We start from the raw sequence: 18999 nt of genomic DNA, 5'->3' as shown, positions 1-18999 counted from the left end.
AGCACACAGGAGGAAGGGGAGAGCTCTAATGCCACTGACGTTGGGATCCAGTCTGAGCATGTGCCCTTAACTTCACAGGAGTTCCCCTGATGCTGGACTTCAGCCTACAGACAACACCTGAGTTTGCAGGCCACAGGACCCCATTGCCTATGCAGGGGCTTCAGCTGTTTTGGACCCACTCTTCTGACACCTCACTGCCCTCCTCGTAGAGATACAGAGAGTATACTTGGCCCCCCACTACCAGCACAGTGGCACTGTAGAAACACAACCCGTAGAACCCATGGCCAGCCCTTCCCCCCCACTTCTCCTGAAGACTCAGGCCCTGAGCAAGGACATCATGCAGCATGGGAGGGTACAGTTCACCCCTGCTCCATGCTACCAAGACGGGGACCCAGGCCTGAGAGAAGTGGGGAGCCCCTTGGGGTAGGGCAGGAGGGGAAAAGACAGAGGAGCAGGGGAACCACAGGCCCTACAGACCACTCCTATAGTCTCAGTCATCTCTAAGGGCATTGTGGCCAAGAAGCCCAGAAGGGTTGGGGTGGGGGGAATGGGGACTGTTGTGGGAATAGTGGGGCATGGAGGAAGGGTGATTCCATCCACCCTGCCTGCTCACAGCATGCTACTCCAGGCTGCTGCATGTTGCAAAGGTTTCTGTTTTTCAGCATAGAGCAGAGCCATGACTTCATCCCTTCTCTTTCTCCTCCAAACTTCTCCCCTCCCTCCCATCCCCAAGAGCAGCCAGGGCACCAGATCTCTTCCCTACCTTGCTCTCAAGCATTTAGCTGCCCATGTCCCATTCAATGGGAACATAATCTACTTAATTGACACTTCCCTGCCCTATCTGTCAGGACCATACTGAGAAGGTGGGAGCAGCCAGCTTTACCGTAGCTGTCCTGAGCAGTCACGCAGAACCTCCTGCCTCCTTTCCCCAGGCAGGCACAGAAAGGCACTTAAAGCATTTATTAAGTTCTCCAGACGAACTATAAAAAGCAGTTACAACTGTCAGTCCAAGACTCAGACAGATGTGATAGCAGTACTCCCATGTGGGAGCTGTTGTCATAGTAGCTCCGCTCTTGCTGCCAGGATGACTCCCAGGTTGTGCACCTGGAGAGTCTGGCAGGTATCACAAGGGCACTTTTCACCCTCTGATCCAAGCAATGGGTAAACTAATGGGTTCCAGTCTCATAGTGCAGGTGAGCACAGTACTGACAGCCTAGGACAATCATAAACTCTCCCTCCTGCAATCATGGCACCATTCTAGCCCCAGACCACCACACCCCTCAACCTCAAGCCCTGAAAGCAAAGCAGCTCCTGCTCTCACCATCTCCTGCAGTATTCCACCTAGAAGAACAGTGCAGGAAAGCAGCAGAACTCTTTTTAGGCACCCTGGGTCCAATAAAATTTGGTCTGGGTTAGGTCATAGACTGAGGAGGGCATCAGTAGCTGTGGATCGTGAACTTTTCCTGGGGTTTCAGCGCATCATAGCAGAGGTACACGTATAACTCAAAGTGGATTTTTATGTTGAATGGCAACCTGGGGTTCCCTAGTGTATCATCAAAGCAGAAGGCCTCTCTCCAACTGTCAAGATGCTCCCAGGGGAACAAGTCCAGCATCATGGACATGCTATAGACAAATTGGAGGATTGGGACAAAAGAAATCTTGTAAGGTTAAAAAAGGACAAGTGCAAAGTACTGCACTTAGAACAGAACAATCTCATTCACTGGTACAGGCTGGGGCTGACTGGCTGGGCAGCAGCTCGGCAGAAAAGGACGTAGGGTTTACAGTGGACAATAAGCTGAATATGAGCCAGCAGTGTGCCCTTGTTGCCAAGAAGGCTAACAGCATACTGAGCTGCATTGGTAGGAATGTTGCCATTAGGGCAAGGGAAGTGATTATCCCCTCTGTTCAGCACTGGTGAGGCCACCTGTGGAGTACTGTATTCAGGTTTGTCCCCCCTACTACAGAAAGAATCTGGACAAATTGGAGATAGTCCAGCAGAGGGCAACAAAAATGGTGAGGGTCCTAGGGCATGTGGCTTACAAGGAAAGACTGAGAAAACTGGTCTTATTCAGTCTAGAGAAGACTGAGAGAGGATTCAATAACAGCCTTCAACTACTTGAAGTGGGGTCTGAAAGAAGATGGAGTTAGACTGTTCTCAGTGGTGACAGATAATAGAACAAGGAGCAATGGTCTCAAGTTGTAGCAAAGGAAGGTTAGGTTAGACATTAGGAAGAACTTTCTCACTAGGAGGGTAGTAAAACACTGGAGCAGATTACTCAGAGAGGTTGTAGACTCTCAATCCTTGGAGGTTTTTAAGATCCAGGTAGACAAAGCCTTGGCTGGGATGATCTAGTTGGAGATGGTCCTGCTTTGAGATGACCTCATTAGGTTCCCTCTAACCCTAATTTTCTGTTATTCTGTTATTCTATGCACAGGGTCTTGGACTGCATGGGGTCCACATACGATACCCCTGACTGGTGCCAGTACTACCTCCCATGGAGAGCCCAGCTCTCTCAGGCAGAACTCCTGGGAGAGGTTGTCTCACACCTGCCTGTGGCATGGTGAGCCTTGGTCCATGGACTCTTCCCTGGGGTGACGGGAATACAGACCTCATGGAGGGGGATTCCTGGATGGCAGTTGAAGGGAAACGCTCCATACTAGGAGATGCTGGGGGGGGGGGCGAGGGGGTGCCAGGGCAGGAGATGTCACATGGGAGCTGTTGACCCATGATACAAGGAGGCGGGAAGGCATCCAGCAGGCCCTGCTTCAGAGAGCAGCAGTGGGCAAGGGGAGCAGGACTGGGCTGCCCAAGACCCAAAGGCAGGACCATCAGAGACACTGCCCCTGGTCCAGGGCTAACTCATTACCCACTGACCACTGACAGTTGCCCTGTATGCACAAGCCCCCCATGTGGTTCTGGGCCATCCCCAAGAGGCACGGGAGCACTCAGAAGTTGGGGGAGAGCATACCCCACCAGCTTGCTGGGCCAGGGTGTCACTAGGACAGCATCTGGTACCAGAATCCACCTGCCATGGCTTGTCCACCTGCCAGCCCTGGGAGCACTCAGAAATGGGGGGGAGCATAGCCCACCAGCATGCTGGGCCAGGCTGTTGCTAGGACAGGGTCTGGCACCAGAGTCATCTGCCGTGACCTGTCCAACCACCAGCCCTGGGACTTGGGGGAGAGTTCTTCAGGTCCCTGCAGCCCCACTCCTTCCCTCACAGGGAACAGCCTTGACAGGAATAGCCAGCCCTTGCACTCAGGCCAGCTGCATGATATGGACCATAGGTGTGGGTGAGGGCTGTGCATCTGGGGTCCTCGAAGGGTGAGACTGGGTCCCAGGGCAAGGGCCATGAGGGAGAGCCAGGATACCACGGTGCCTGCCATGGTGATGTCTCCCAAACCATAGCTTCCTAGCCAAGCAGCTGCCTCTGCGCCGCAGCTCTCTCAGATTGTGGGGTCAGGATCTCACACCTCTCCAGCTCCTATGCAAAGAAATCCCTCCTCTTCGCTACCTACCTTAAAAGTAGGGTGCCTGGTCAAAAGCCCCAAACTGTGTGCATCCCCTCTCTGTTTGTTGAGTTCAGGACCTGCAGCATTCCCTCTTATCCAGCTCTGTTTCCCACTCCCCTTTGAGGTTCTTTTGCCCCTTCCTAGGGGCATACCGTGGGTCTCTGGCATCTAGGGGCCAATGTTTGCATTTGTGGCCCCCCCCCCAGGGTGATCTGAGCAGGGTGTGGGCCTTCTCTCCCATCCCAAGGCACTTCCATGAGGAAATTAACACCGCAGCACACCAGACATGGTAGGAGGGGCAGCAGCTGGAATTTCCAGCTGGAACAGCTGAAGAAATTTACAACCCACTAGGCAGGGAGGGGGAGTGGGCAAACTGCACACCAAACGCGGGAGGTGCTGCAGCCTCTCCGCCCAGATCTGAAGTGCATGGCCCATGCCCAGGGGCCATAGCCCCCTCCGGCCCCCCCACCCCATCAGTACACCACTGCCCCTTTCTCAATCGTCTCCCATCCTCTCCAAAAGTTTTTTGGTTTGCCTTAACTGGGAAAAGGGACCAAGTTTTACCACAGACAATATTCAAAAAGTTTTCTTTAATAATCACACAAAAAGTTTGGCAGTTGCAACAGTTTAATAAACCGAGGCGCATCTCTTCCTTGCACCATATTCCCCTGTGCTGGGGTTGTGGGGGGTGGGGGTGAGGAGGTTGGAGAGGGATAGGGGAAGGAAGCCAGTGCTCAAGCAGCCTGGGTTGTGGGCAGCACTGCTTAGAATGCAGGGCCAGAGGAGCCCAGGGTGGGAGGCCTATCGTCTGGTGCCAGGGAATGGGCACCCGAATCCCTCTAGTCCTACCCATTCAGGGAAGGCTCCTGGTTCCTGTGGGTGAGGATGTAGTTGGCCAGGGCTTTGCAAATCCAAAAAGCCTGGTGCTTTGCAGGCTGGAGCCCCAAAATCAGTGAGGGGTTCACCCTCTCCCCCCTTCCCTGTGCAACATTCTTGCGCTGCCAGGCTTGCTGCTTGTGCAATATGCTTGTGCTGCCATGTGCTGTGCCTTCTTGGCCCAGGTTTCATAGAAGACCTCCCCCCCAGTCTTGCAAGTATTGTGGAGGATGCACACAGCAACAGTGAGTTGTCACGTTCTCCTTCAGGCATCCAAAGATGCATATCAAGCCAGTACAGAGAGATGATACTCCCCCTTTATGCGGCATTGGTCAGCATGCAGTTGGAGTGCTGTGTCCAGTACTGGGCGCCGCACTTTAAAAAGGATGTGGCCAGCCTGGAGAGAGTTCAGAGGAGGGCCACCCATTTGGTGAGAGGGCAGCAGGCCGGGCCCTATGAAGAGAGACTGAGGGACCTGAACCTGTTCATCCTTGTCAAGAGGAGGCTGAGGGGGGACCTGGTAGCTGCCTACAAACTTGTCAGGGGAGATCGTCAGCCAATAGGAAGAGCCCTATTCTCCCCAGCACCACCTGGGGTGACGAGGAACAATGGTAATAAGCTGATGGAGAATAGGTTTAGGTTAGAGATTAGGAGGCAATATTTTACAGTTAACATGGCCAGAATCTGGAACCAACTTCCTAGGGAAGTGGTCCTCACCCCTATCTTGGGTAAATTCAAAAAGAGGTTAGCTGATCACCTGTTTGGGGTCTTTTGAACCCAGCATTCATTGCTGCCGGTGGGAGGGGGTCAGGCTAGATGATCTGTTCAGGTCCCTCCCTACTATGAAACTCCTTGTTCACCTCAAGCTACATGCTGAGAGCCCACCAGCACACCTATAGGTGGCCAAAGATGCACTCCACCATCATGCAGTACCCGCTCAGGCAGTAGTTGAAGTAAACCTTCTGGGACCTTCAGGCAATCCAGATAAGTACTGACAACTCAAGGCACAGGCAGCATGGCAGAAAAGTTGAGGCAGTTAGGGGAGAGCTCAGGTATCTTTGTGGGAATGTTAGAAGTATGGGAAATAAACAGGAGGGACTGGCACTCCTTGTAGTGGATGACAAATTCGATCTGATTGGGTTGACAGAGACCTGGTGGGATGACACGTGATTGGGCAGTGAATATTGAGGGCTATAGGCTTTATAGGAAAGATTGAATTGGGAAGAGGGGAGGATGTGTGGCCCTCTCTTTGAAAGAGTAGTACCCCTCCCTGCAGGTCACAGCAGGGATGGGTATCTTGAGATGTTCTGGGTCAGGATACAAGGGGGATCAGGAGAGGAAGACCTGATGGTGGGAGTCTGCTACAGGCGCCCCTCCCAAGACAAGGAGGGCAATCAGGCATTCTTTGGAGAGCTGATTGAGGCAGCTGCACTAGAGACATGATTGTCATGGGTGACTGCAACTACCCTGACGTGATGGGAGGACCACTCGACCATCTCCAGCAGGTCAGCCAACTTCTTGGAAACAGTAGATGATTCGTTTCTGACACAGGTTGTGGAGGGGCCTACTGGGGTAAGACCACTGTGGATTTAATGGTGACCAAGGAGGAGGACATCATAGGCAACCTGAGGATTGGTGGTACTCTGGGCGACAGCGATCACAACCTGATAAGGTTCACCATCCAGGGCAGAATGGGAAACCAGCCAGCAGAACAGAAGTCCTAGACTTCAGGAAGGCAGATTTTGGCAAACTCAAGAGGTAGTTGGTGAGGCCCCCTGCAATGAGAAACTGAACAATTTGGGAGTCCAGTAATGGTGCTTCCTTGATGAGGCAATTCTCAAGGTTCAAAAACCGGCCATCTCCACGCAGACAATAAGTGGGAAAAGAGCCAAGAGACCCTCTGGCTCAACAGAGATATTAGGGAGCTATTGCAAAAGAAAGAGGAAGCATATAAGCAATGGAGGAATGGCTCAGCAACCAGAGCAACCTGTATCGTCAGGGCCTGCACATATGAAACACGGAAAGCTAAGCCAGGCATGGAAATCAATCTGGCAACTGGCGTAAAAGACAACAAAAAGTCCTTCTACAGATGCATAGGGGGCAAGAAAAAATCAGGATCCACTGTTGGACCCCTACTGAATACTCGGGCAGTCCAAAGTTGATGTCTGCGAAAAGGCAGAACTCTTAAATAGCTATTTCACGTCAGTATTCCTAAAATCAAGCGTGGGTCATTCACCTGACTGGCGGTCCAGGGAAAATCGGGAAGACAACAGATTACATGTAATCAGCCCTGAACAGCTGGGGGACCTGCTACAAAATTTGGGCATTTTCAAATCTGCTGGGCGAGATGACCTGCGCCTGAGAGTCCTGAAGGAACTGGCTGAGCCTATAGCAGCATCACTGGCCAAGTTGTTTGAAGAGTCGTGGAACTCAGGAGGGAGTGGTCCTGGAAAACTGGAAGAGGGCCAATGTAGTGCCTATCTTAAAGAATGAGAAAAGGGATGACCCTGGAAACTACAAACTGGTCAGCCTGACTTTGGTCCTGGGTAAAATCTTAGAAAAATTTGTTAAGGAAACCATCAATTACAAGCTGGTAACCAATGAGATGTTAAGAAGCAACCAGCACAGGTCTGTTGAGGGTAGGTCTTTCCCTATAAACCTAGTATCCTTTGACGACCAGGTAACTAGCTGTCTGGATGAGGGGCATGAGGTTGACATAATTTACTTTGACTTCAGCAAAGCTTTTAATTCCATCTCCCGTGAGATTCTCTCAAGCAAACTGGAGGGTACTGGGCTGGACCAGTCCACAGTGAGGTGGGTGGACAGTTAGCTTAGAAGCCACTCCCAGAGAATGGTAATAGATGGGAAGGCCTCATCCTGGAAGGTCATCTCCAGTGGTGTCCCGAAGGGATTGGTGCTTGGACCCATGTTCTTTAATGTATATATTGATGACTTGGATGAGGTGGCGGAAAGCTCGATGATCAAGTTCATGGATGATAACAAGCTGTGGGGAAACACAGGCACATCAGAGAATAGAGTAAAGATCCAGGATGACCTTGACAGACTGGATTCATAGGCAGAAGAGGATCAGATGAGGTTTAACAGAGAGAAGTACAAGGTCCTTCATCTGGGGAAGAAGAATCCTCATCATAACTACATGATGGGTCCACTGGCTGGGCACAGCATCTGAATGAGACGTGGAGGCTTTGATTGATCAGAAGATGAACATGAGCCAACAGAGCAATGAGGTTGCCAGTTAGGCAAATAGAACTCTGGCATGTATCAGCCAATGTGTGGCCAGTAGATCCAGGGAGGTGCTCCCTGGCATTGGTGAGGCCTCATCTGGATTACTATGTCCAGTTCTGTGCACTGCACTTCAGGAAGGACATGGATAAGCTTGAGTGGGTACAAAGAAGAGCCACCAGTTTGGTTAAGGGCATGGAGGATAGGTCTTATGAGGAGAGATTCCAGGAACTGGGCCTGTTCAGTCTGAATAAGAGAAGGCTGAGAGATGACTTGATAGTCACTGACAAGTATGTCAGGGGTGAGCATCAAGATCTAGGGGAAGCAACTCTTCAGGAAGGCACCTCAAGGGAGGACGAGGATCAGTGGGCATAAGTTAATAGAGAGTAAATTCAGGCCAGACATAAGAAAAAAATTATTTGTAAAGGTCACCAGAATTTGGAACGCACTCCCAGCAGTGGTGGCGCAGTCACCCTCCTAGGAGGTGTTCAAGATGAAACTGGACAGACATCTTGTCAAGCTTGTCTGAGCTTGCTTGGGCGTGGGCAGCGGGATACCATGGTGGGGTGCAGGCAGGCTAAGCACTCATCATGTGCTCAAGGCTCATCCTGCGGCTTTCCCAGGCCAGGGCTGGGCATGGGAAAGGGTCAGCAATGATGTAGAAGGGGACTAGGGGTGTTGTGGCCCATGCCTAGCAGCCAACCAGGGGTGGCTTGCATGTTTGGCTCTGATCAGGAGTCTTCAGCAGCCTAGGGACCCTGTAGGACATTCTGTGAGGCATGTGAGAGCTCCCCCTACTGGCTGGCCTCAGGCAATGAGCAGGCTTCAAGCCCCACCCCGAATGACAAACATCTGTTCAGTTTGAAAGCACTCTAACTTTTAGCAGTTACTAAAACTTGATAGAATTCTTTCATTATGCTCTTTTTGAACATGTGTAGTTAGCCTAAGTGTACACCATTTATTCCATGTACTGAATGAAGCAGTGTTTCTGTGGAAAAATACTATTATTAGAGCTCTAGTGGATTCAAGGTGGAAGTGGGCTGCACTGTGGCTCCTTTAGTCTTGCAGGTTCCCCTGTACACTCCGGCTTGCTCCTCATCAGCAGGGAAGCAAAAACCATGGTTTTAAACGTGGCACCATTGTTTAATAACTAGGGCCCACTTCTGCCATGAATCCAGCAGGGCCGAGTTATCATATATTTAGACTATAAAACTGCATAGACGCATTTGAATTAAGATTGCTAGATAACTTTAATCTTGTTATTTTCTAACTTCTGAGAACTCAACACTGGACCTTTTCAGAACTTGAATAGTCTTTTAACTCCATTTTTGCATATGTATTGTAATATAAATAGTATGCGGCGCTAAGGATAAGTGCCTTTAAGTACATATTGGAAGACAGTTAAATAAAAGAAGAGAATATTTAAAGATGTAATAGCAAACAGATGAGCTGGCCTGGAAATGTGTCTTTACGCTGACGTGCCAAAGAATTCCAGTGCCAGTTCTGGTGTCTTGCTTATAAGTAATTCTGCAAAGATCACATCCCCTGGAAGAAAGATATTAATATGTTGAATGCTTAAACTTTGTGCTGTAAGTATATGGGGTTTTTTTATTAACACAAATGAGATTCCCTTAATATCCCCCAAATTTTACAATTAAAAGAGAAGGTATACAAATGCAAAACAAAAAAAGGACCATGCTGGAAATGGAAAAGGAGTGTAAAAAAAAAAATGCCTTTTACTAATTAAAAAAAAGAATTTTGTTTCCATGGAAAGAGCTGTTTGGCTAGATAGACTCAAGATACCGCTTAGAAAATACCATCTCTTAACTTTCATTCATTTTTTAATTACAGAAAAATAATAGCCATACTTCTATTACAGAGAACTCAGATTACAACAGATAAGAATGTTTTCGACACTATACCTGAATGAAATAAAATGTGTTTATCATGTAAATCCTGTGCAGGAGTTTGAACAGCTTACGGTGCTAATACTGCAGACCACCCTTAAAAGGAGAATCATTGGGATAGACCAGCAGTCCAAACCAATCATTTATTACCATAAGAAAGGCAGTCATGAATGAAGACTTAGGGTTGTGGAGTAAGGGTAAAAAATATTTAGCTTCGAAAATCTGATATGGCTTTATTGAACCTAGGAGAAACTCTGTTCCTATTGAAATCAGAAGGAGTTTAATGCCATTTACTGTTTTGGATCAATAATTTCATTCACCTCTTGCATGCAAAATCTAAAAAGATTGAAACATGAGTGGGTCCCAAGACTGGTTCTAAGATCAAGCCCATTCCTGATGGCTAGCCTGAGTGAAAGGATGGCTAAACTATGTTTTCTACTTTAAAGGGGGGGGAAAAACCTGTTGATTTCAGACTTCCTTCATCTTTTGCTGGAGTAGATACTTTGGTGGCATCTCTAGTGCATAAAATATCAGAAATACATTTGGTATTACAAACACAGTTGTCATCTCAAAGATGTTAGCATCAAAATATCTTACATTGGAACAAGTAAATTGTTGAAAGAGATATTAGATATGATTTGGGCTAGGGACAGACATACAAACTGGTTTAAGTGATCAGAAACTGAGTTAAACCTGTAACAAAACAGGTTGATGATCTGCTCAGGTCCCTTCCAACTATGAAAGCATAAGTTAAGTACCTACAAACCAGTTTCAAAATGGCCAAAACCAGTTTGAGATAAACCTGTTTGAATGTAGCATCAGACTTAACTGATTGAGCTCAAACTGGTTTATGCAACTTGTGTCCCAGCCCCTTTCCTGGTTTAAGTTAAATTTGAATCCCCCAGTATCCCGGCATGCTCTCTGGGTTGTGCTGCCTGCTCCAGCAGAGCAGGGCTGGCCTCGCCCCTCTGCTCCCTAGGGGCCTGGTCCACTGGCCCCAGAAGGGAGCAGGGAAGGGGTTTATTCCCCTCTCTCCCTCTCCTGTCCCACTGAAGTACACCTGCACTTCTCTGTTGGCTGTTCCAGCTGTGGGGACGTGCCCAGTCTCAGTGGTAGCTCAGAGTGAACTGGCCAGGTTTTTAATTTCCCCCTCCCTGTCCCTCCAGCACGGACCTGAGCTGGGATCCACCTAGCACTTCCCTTTTGCTGATGCAGCAGCAGGGCATGGCCAAATGCCAGGTGGCATGGCTCCTGAGGCACAGGAGACAGGGAGGGGTTTTATTCCCCCCTCTATCCCCACTGTCCCCAGGGCACCATAATGGGAGTCTGCCTGCCCCAGCCTCTGCCCCTGCTTGCTCCCTACATGGAGCAAGCAGCGGAATAAGTCCCCTCCTGCCCCCTCCGCTAGACACTGGAGGGAGGGGGGACTCACTCCTCTCTCTGCCCCCTCACCTAAGGGGCTCTGCAGGCTGGCCTCTGGATGGGCCCACACCCCTGCCACTGGAGCAGTGAGGGGGCAGGGCACTGATGGGGCAACTGCCCCTGTGCTGGTGTCTGGGGAGTGTGAGCGTGTTCCCGGTGTGGGGGGCTGTGAGTAGGGGTCAGAGCTCTCCACAGACTGCATCAGGCGGGCAACAGCACTGTGAGTTGGAGGCAGGCGTGGGCCCCTGAGCCCCCCGTGCCACTGCCACCTGCCTGCCACAGTCTGCAGCAGCTTTTCCCAACTTGTCCCCACTCCCCCCTGCAGCGTGCCCCCCTACCAGGAAGAGTCTCACACTCAAAGACACCTTGACAGGGGCTGTAGCCCCCATCAGGGTCTCTCCCCCCTTGCTGCTCCAGGGTTGGGGGCATGGCCAGAGGCCAACCAGCAGGGCCCCTCAGGTGAGGGAGCAGGAAGGGGGCTTTATTCCTCCAGCTCTGGCTGAGGGGGCCGGAGGGGGCTTATCCTATCACTCGCTCCCTGGAGCAAGTGACAGCAGCAGTCAGGGTTAGCAGACCCCGCTGCAGTCCCCCAGAGGCATAGCAGGGAATAACCCCACTCCTGCTCCCTTGCCTAAGGGGCCCTGCTGGCCAGCCTCTGGCTCCCCCCCTGCCCCTAGAGTGGCTTGGGGAAAGCAACCCCAATGGAGACTGAAGCCCCTGTCTTACAGTGCAAGCCTCTTCCCGGTGGGGGGGGGGGGGGCGCGTGCTGGGGGCAAGAGTAGGGTGGGAAAAGCTGCTGCAGACTGCGCAGGTGAGCAGCGGTACTGCTGGGGAGGGCTTGGAGGGGTATGGTCCCCCCTGAGCCCTGGTGCCACTGCCCACCCCATGTAGCCTGCAGCAGCTCTGAGCCTAGTTGCGGCCTCCGTATTGGGAAGAGGTTCATGCTCCCCAGACACCAGCACAGGGGTTGCTGCCCTGTCAGGGCCCTGCCCCCTCGCTGCTCCAGCAGCAGGAGCAGGGGCCCAGCCAGAGACTGGCTTGCGGGGCCCCTTAGATGAGGAGGCAGAATGGGGCTTATTCCACTGCTTCCTCTGTCCAGGGAATGAACAGTGGCAGGGTTCGGGGCAGGCAGACACGCACTGTGGTCCCTTGGGAGCAGTGGGGGTAGAGAGGAGAATAAATCCCATCTCTGCCTCCTCTGCCTCACGAACCATGCTGCCTCGTGTTTGGCCACAGCCTGCCACTGCAGCAGTATGGGGGGAGTGCTGGGTGGACCCCAGCTTGGGTCCATGCTAATGGGGCAGGGGGGGAGGGAATTAAACCACCTACTTGGCCAGTTCACTCCAGGCTAGTGCTGGAGCTGGCCACACTCCCCCACAGCACAGCTTCCCTGCAGCCGAGGGCTGCTCTAGCTCCCCCTGACTCCTGGCCTGAGCTACTCCATGTATGTGCCTGCATTTCATGAATGTATTCACTTGCAGATTGGTTCAATCTAGGCAGGTTAGACTCACCTGGCTTTTTGAATGTCTGTCACTAGCCTTGGAGACCAAGTGCCTGCCTGGGGTGTGGGAAGTGGAGCTTTTGTTCAGATTAGGCTGTCTTGATGTAGTCATTAAAATTGGTCAATTAACATTTAGATTTCTACTTTCATTCCTGGAGATAAATTGTGTTTTGCAAATTTATTGCATACAGTACCATGGAATCTGAGACGGTGCTGTCAAAGGTCTGTCCTTATGCAGCTTGCCTCAATAGTGTGATTAAGGCACAGCAGGTTTTGTAACGGTGACGCATAAGGGAATGATGGAGAAAGCATAGCACTTAGCTGCCTTTCATTCCCCAGCTTGAATGACCAGGTGTCTGTTTTGGATGGAGTTTGCCTTTGACATGAGCGTGGAGCAAGGCTTGGATAGTCACTACAGAGCTGTACTGAGACAATTTAACTGCTTAGCCACTGCCACTAGTAAACCAGTTATCCCTTTGTAAAAATGGTTAATTGGAGATTTCATTTTCATCTGTACCTTCAGTTATTTTCAGTGTTTGAGGTTCAGTGGTCATAGAATCATAGAAAAATAGAACTGTAGGTGACTTTAGGAGGTCATCTCATCCAGTGTCCTGCACAAGCAAGGATCCTCCCTCCCTGAATCATCCCAGACAACAGTTCGCCTAATCTGTATTTTGTTTTTTGCTTTCCAAGAGAATAAAGAGCTAACTTCATAAAAATCACAAGTTGATTTTGTGTCAACCAACTTGCTGAGCACTCACCTTTAGCAATCAGCCTTCATTCAGATATGATGTTTTGGCCACCCGAACTATAGATTGACCCAGAAGTCACTAGTATATTTTGAAAACATAGCTCCTGACAGCAAAAAGAATATAGCTTAGAGTAGTTCTGGGGTATGAAAGTTCTTGCAGAGAAAAAGTGATGCTGTCTTAAAGTATGAAGCCTGGTGGAATGGCTAAAATTGGAGTTTCTGAGTAACCTCAGACTCCTTAGCAGGGGTGGGGAAAATGCAGCCTACCAGACCGTTTTGTCTGGCCCACGTGGCCCCTAAACAATTTAGAAAATTAGTATTTATCTGCCCCTGGGTGCCTCGGTGGCTTGCCAAAACTCAGTACACGACCCTCTGCCCAAAATAATTGCCTGCCCCTGCCTTCGGGTTTACCTGAGTTTTGAAAACCTTCAAGTTTCCCTAGTGGTTCAAAAACATTCAAGTTTTTATCCTGGCTTGGAATTTGGTTTGAAAAATATAAACAGTTCTCATGCAAGTAACAGCACAACACATCTTTTTCAATACAATAAGCTTTACACGTAAAGAATCAAGGCTTTTTTTTATTGATAATTATATTTTATTAACTAATTTCAATAGTTTATTTATTAAATAATGTTGAACATGTTTGGCTTTAAATATAGTCTCCACATTCATAATTTAAAACTTAGCTTGTTCCATTTCAGTTATACAATTATCTTTTTTTTACTCGTACAGTTCATATAATCAGTAAAATACTACCTTATATATATAAAAATTAGTACTATATTTTTCATTTTGTCCATATATTACATAAAATATGTATTTTGGGTTTGGATGGATCAACATTTTATATGAATTGCATAATTATGTGATGTACAGGGTTTACTGAGCTTTAGTTTTTTTTAAGGATATTTTTGTTTTCAAGTGTTGACTTAAGCGGAAATGCTTATTTTATTGTATTTATAGATCAAGTGAATATATGATTGCAGCAAATTACTTTGTTTCAATTTTACATTGTATTTTCTGTTGACTTTAATAATTTTCTTTTTCTTTTATTGTTGTGATCTGTTGTCTGTTTTGTCTGTTGCATGTCCAGGGTTCTAAGGTTAGTATTAATGCTGTAAGTTTCAGTTTTTTTCATTTTCAAAAGTTTCTTATTTTGATAATTTAGCTTTTTGCCCTTTAAACTTTCTTTTCATAATATTCACCAGGATGTACTAAGATGCATTTCAGGTGAATTTATGATTTTTCCTAAGCCTTTTTTATCATCAACTAATACATTGACAGATATTATATTGCTTATTCTAAAGTACCAATCTTAGTTTGTCAAGTCCATGATCCAGTTTAAAGGGCAGACATGTTATTCAGTAGTAAAACTCGAACTTAGTTCAAACTTTGAACATGTCTGGGAATTTTGTTCTTCTTAAAGAAAATTCATAATAAGTATACTAGTGAAATACTAGAGCACATCTCAACTGTATTTTCAAGCAAGAATCCCAAAACAAGTTCCTATAAGCTACTTGAAACTTATGTTAGCAGCCTGCTGAGCCGCACCCTGATGTGGCTTCTTTAATTTAAATGTCTAAGTGATTTTATAAACAATTTATCAGACCTTTATGAAAAGATGCAAGTAGTGTTCTAGTGTGACAAGAGAGTCGTAACAGAAAAATGTCAGAATGTCAGCGAGAACCTTCTAGAGGAATGCAGTGCTAGTGACAGTCCTTCAGAGGGTTAATGTTCATAATACCATTTGCTTTTTCTTACTGCACAGATTCTAAAAGGTGACAACCTCCATAGAATTACTGATATACTTTGCTCTTGAGAGAAACAAAATGCAGTGTTATCTACCAGTTTGATCATAGATTCACCTTATATCTTTTATGTGTCAGAGCAGTTACTGTCTTAAGATTGTTTCGCATGATTTGCACTGTTTTAAACTTCAGCCATTATTTCAACAAGTTGTTACTGACTGAAGACATTGAATTCTCAGCAGATTATTTAAATTTCTTCTCTGCTCTTTTTATTATCTATTAGAAAAAACTGTCATGCCTAGAGCCACTTACTATCTTAGGTTCCTTCACACTTTAGCAAAATGGTAAAAATTTCAAAACCATCTGACTCATTTTCAAAAGGGACTTAGGAACTTAATTCTTGATGGCAATAAGTGAGACTCAAGCCCTTATAGGCGCATTTTGTAAAAGTATTTTGGTTCCTGAGGATGCAAATAAGTACCTGGTGGGATTTGTGAAAGCACCTAGCTGACTGTCTCCTGTGATTGATATCAGGAAGGTGTAGATACCTGAATGCCTTGCTTTTGTAAATATCACTCTGGGCCTATCTGCACCTTTATGCACCTAAATGAGTTTTAAAATTATGATCTTTAATGCCTAAAGACAAAATCCAAATTGTTCTTATAGGTGTCAAACTTACAAAATACCCCTACCTCAACAAGTGCAAAACCACCTTAGATCTTAATTCATTAAGGCTAGGTACAGATACACGGGAAAGCTGAATTGTATTAAAAATGGCTACCTGATCTAAATTCGTTCATCCAGGTGTGAACCTTACACTTAGATCCCTTAGGTCAATCTAAGTGTGAACTGTACAGAAGTTCAGAAAGGTTAGATTGGTTTAAAAATGGCTGACCCTGTTTAATTTAATCCTACCTTGGAGGTAGTCTAATTTAGATCAGGTCCAGCAAGAATCATCTAACTGAACTTCTGTACATTTCCCAGTGCAGCCCCAGGGCTGGGAAAGCCCAGCCGCTGGTCCCAGCCCTGGGGCTGCACTTTTCCTACTCACCCCAGCATTATGCTATTTTTACTCCTGACCCTTTGCCCCACCCCCAGATGGACACAAACCCCTTGCCCAAGTGCCTACTAAACTGCCATCCTGCAAGCTGCTCTCAATGCCAGTTTTACTAGCATTCACTGGTGCCAGGACATGAGGAAGTAAGTCAGGGTGGGGAGAGGGGTGGGCTGGATGCAGGGGTGTTTGTTGGCAGGAAGGATTGGTGGCTAAAAATAGCCTCTGGTCTTGGTGAGAAAGAGCCCACATGTCCCACCAACCCCATTCACCATGGAGCCACTAGCTCCCCCCAGTCCACCTGCCCCTCCCCCTCCCCTGACTTACTTCGGTCAGGCTCCTGGGACCAGTGAAAACCAGTAAAACTGGTCCTGGGAGCAGTTTGAGGGAACAGGGACAGTTTGGTTGGGGTGTGTAGAAGGGTGCTTGGCGGGTTGGAGAACCTCTCCAATCCCACCAATCCTCCTCCCCCCTCCAGCAGACCTCACTTCCCCCCTGCTCCTGTCAAACCACCCCAGACCCCAGGAGCTCCCCCCTTCAGACCCCATTAGCCCTCCTGATCCTCCTCAATCCCCCCTATCAATCCTGCTAGCCCCACCCAAACCCGCCAAGCCCTTTATGGACCCTGCTAGCTCGCCAAGTCCCCTACATTCCTGATAGCACCCTGATTCAGCTCAGCCCCGCAAATCCTGCCAAACCATTCCACACCCCAGCAACCACTGCCACAGACCCACTTCTCTCTCCTGATCCTCCCAATCCTCCTGGACCTCATCGACTCTGCTAGTTCCCCTGGTGATACCAAGCTCCACTGCTAGCTCCCCTTTCCCGACTTACCTTAGATCTGGTGTTCATTTTTAACTTGTTCTAACCTGCCTGAAACCCTGTACAAACCCTAAGTGTCTCCTTCTTGTCCTGTAAATTTGCCTTGGCATCTTGCCTTCTGCTGGTGCACGTGTTTAGAATCATTTCAGATTGAACAACTAATATGCAATACATGCTGCCAGGGTTATTTCTGTATTTTAAGCAATGGCTGTCTAATGTAAAAGGCATAAATAGGCCTTGTAGGAGGACTCAGTATTTGGGTTGCTGCTTTCCCTTCCTGAGAATGCCCTTACCAATGGTTAATAAATTTGTGTTCCATCTTGCTTGATCTCTCTCTTGTCCAAAAATTCTTAGCTCTTTTAGCTTCCTGCCTTTATTGGAAGGGTGAGACGCTGCTGGGAAGTTGAGAGTGTGAGATTTAGTCCCCTCAGGTTATGGCGAGCCTAGAACAGGTGTTCCTAAGTGGCGGTGGTTGCTGTTGGGCTGTTGCACAACAGGTGGGCATCACTTTGAGGGATTGACTGTGCAGTGCTGGGGTACTCCGAATTTTGTGTTGAAATCAGCACTGCTTCCAATGTGATTTAGGTGCCCTGGCTTAAGTAGATGCCTTTTCTATGGCATTTGAATTCCAAAATGGCACCTAATGTGGATGCCACTATTTCTGAAAATGCTACCCTAAATCATAATCCTCTTTTACATTTCAGAAATAATGATAGGCTTATTCTTAGTTTTGCTGTGAGCTCAGTTTGTGGCAATGCAACATTGCCCCAGAGTAAAGGAAAACCATTACCCCATATTGCATATATGTGGCATCAGGTATGGATTTGGCACAGTTTATTCCCTCACTAGAGCAGGAAGGAGAAAGTAAACTGCATTCTGTCTTGACCCGTGCCAGCTTTATGCCCAAAATATATTTTTCTAGTAGACCAGTCAATGTATGTAGGGCCAAGGCCCTATTCACTTTCCACTCTGTTCCACTCCTCCTACTTACCTGTTTGGGGGGAAGGGGAAGGGGAAGGGGATGTGTACCAACTCTGCAGAGTATATGACCTTCCTGTGCTACCTAGGGATACATATACCCTGTTCAGAAACATAAAGAAGTATGGATCCCCTAATGTCTTGCAATGCAGCAGTAGCTGGGCCAGAATTCAGTCCTATGTAAATACTAGTACTTTTTTCAATGATATTAGATCTTATAATATCTAACATAGCATGCAAGCCTGAATTCATCTTTTTTACTCTCCATTTTTGTACTATCTGTTGTTTTAATTTACATTAAGTGACACTCAGGTCATTTACATTGATGAAAATCACACAAAGTAACTTTTGTAATTTTTTTTCATTTATGCATTTATAATTAATTGTAGAAAGGAAGACGTATAGGTTACATGCATATGTAAGTTTTATTCTGCTAAATTTAACACAATTGTTTTCTCTTAAAGACTGAATTAGAAAATATTGAAGTGACGCAAGGAATGTCAGCAGAGACGGCAGTAACTTTCCTCAGCCGACTGATGGCTATGGTTGATGTACTAGTATTTGCCAGTTCCCTAAATTTTAGTGAGATTGAAGCTGAAAAAAATATGTCATCTGGAGGCTTAATGCGGCAGTGCCTAAGGCTTGGTAAGTCTCTCCAGCACAACACAGACAGTGTGCATTAAATAATTACTTACAGATCAGTGAACTAGAGCTACAGTGAATGGTAATGCAAGTAGAAATTGGTCTAGTTTTGACTCTGATATGATCGATTACAGTACTCCAAAATGTTTTGGGACACAGAAAGAGCTGTATTATACATCCAAGCTTAAAGTTGTTGTTAGATACTTACAAACTGCAAATTGTAAATCATATTGTAATCTAAAAGAAATTAGTGAGAGGAAGAGTATTATTGTTTCCCTTCCTCAAACACTGATTTTAGTGCACTTCTGTTGTTAAACATTTTCATCAATGCCTTTGGTTCTTTAAGAACTGTCTCTGTAAATCTCCTCTCTTTGGATCTTGATTCCATGAGTTTAAAAATCATCTAGAAAAGTGTGATAATTTAACGTATCCGTACACACTTGCAGTTCCATTGCAAGGCTGTCAAGAATAGTGCCTTATTATTATTCCTGCTGCTGTTGGCTGTAGATCTTGCAAATATTGTCTGTTAGCTTCACTGCAGC

At 47.2% G+C, this 18999-nt stretch overlaps 1 protein-coding gene across 12 annotated transcripts in view; it reads left to right on the top strand.

The window, feature by feature from the left end:
- The window catches only part of NBEA (neurobeachin), an 835610-nt gene that overhangs the window by 304988 nt on the left and 511623 nt on the right, over nucleotides 1–18999 (top strand). For 11 of the 12 annotated variants that reach the window (XM_090027554.1, XM_090027509.1, XM_090027581.1 and 8 more), the window contains 2 exons: nucleotides 14307–14330; nucleotides 18280–18460. In XM_090027554.1, coding sequence (XP_089883680.1) covers nucleotides 14307–14330; nucleotides 18280–18460 — 205 coding nt within the window. The remainder of the gene's footprint in view (nucleotides 1–14306; nucleotides 14331–18279; nucleotides 18461–18999) is intronic. The other variant, XM_090027544.1, reaches the window with a different exon arrangement.

This window comes from Crocodylus siamensis, chromosome 1, assembly GCF_052110815.1.
Source record: "Crocodylus siamensis isolate JL-2025a chromosome 1, ASM5211081v1, whole genome shotgun sequence".
NCBI lineage: Eukaryota > Metazoa > Chordata > Crocodylia > Crocodylidae > Crocodylus > Crocodylus siamensis.
The sequence above is the reverse complement of the archived record's forward strand: the minus strand, read 5'-3'. Positions and strand labels throughout refer to the sequence as shown.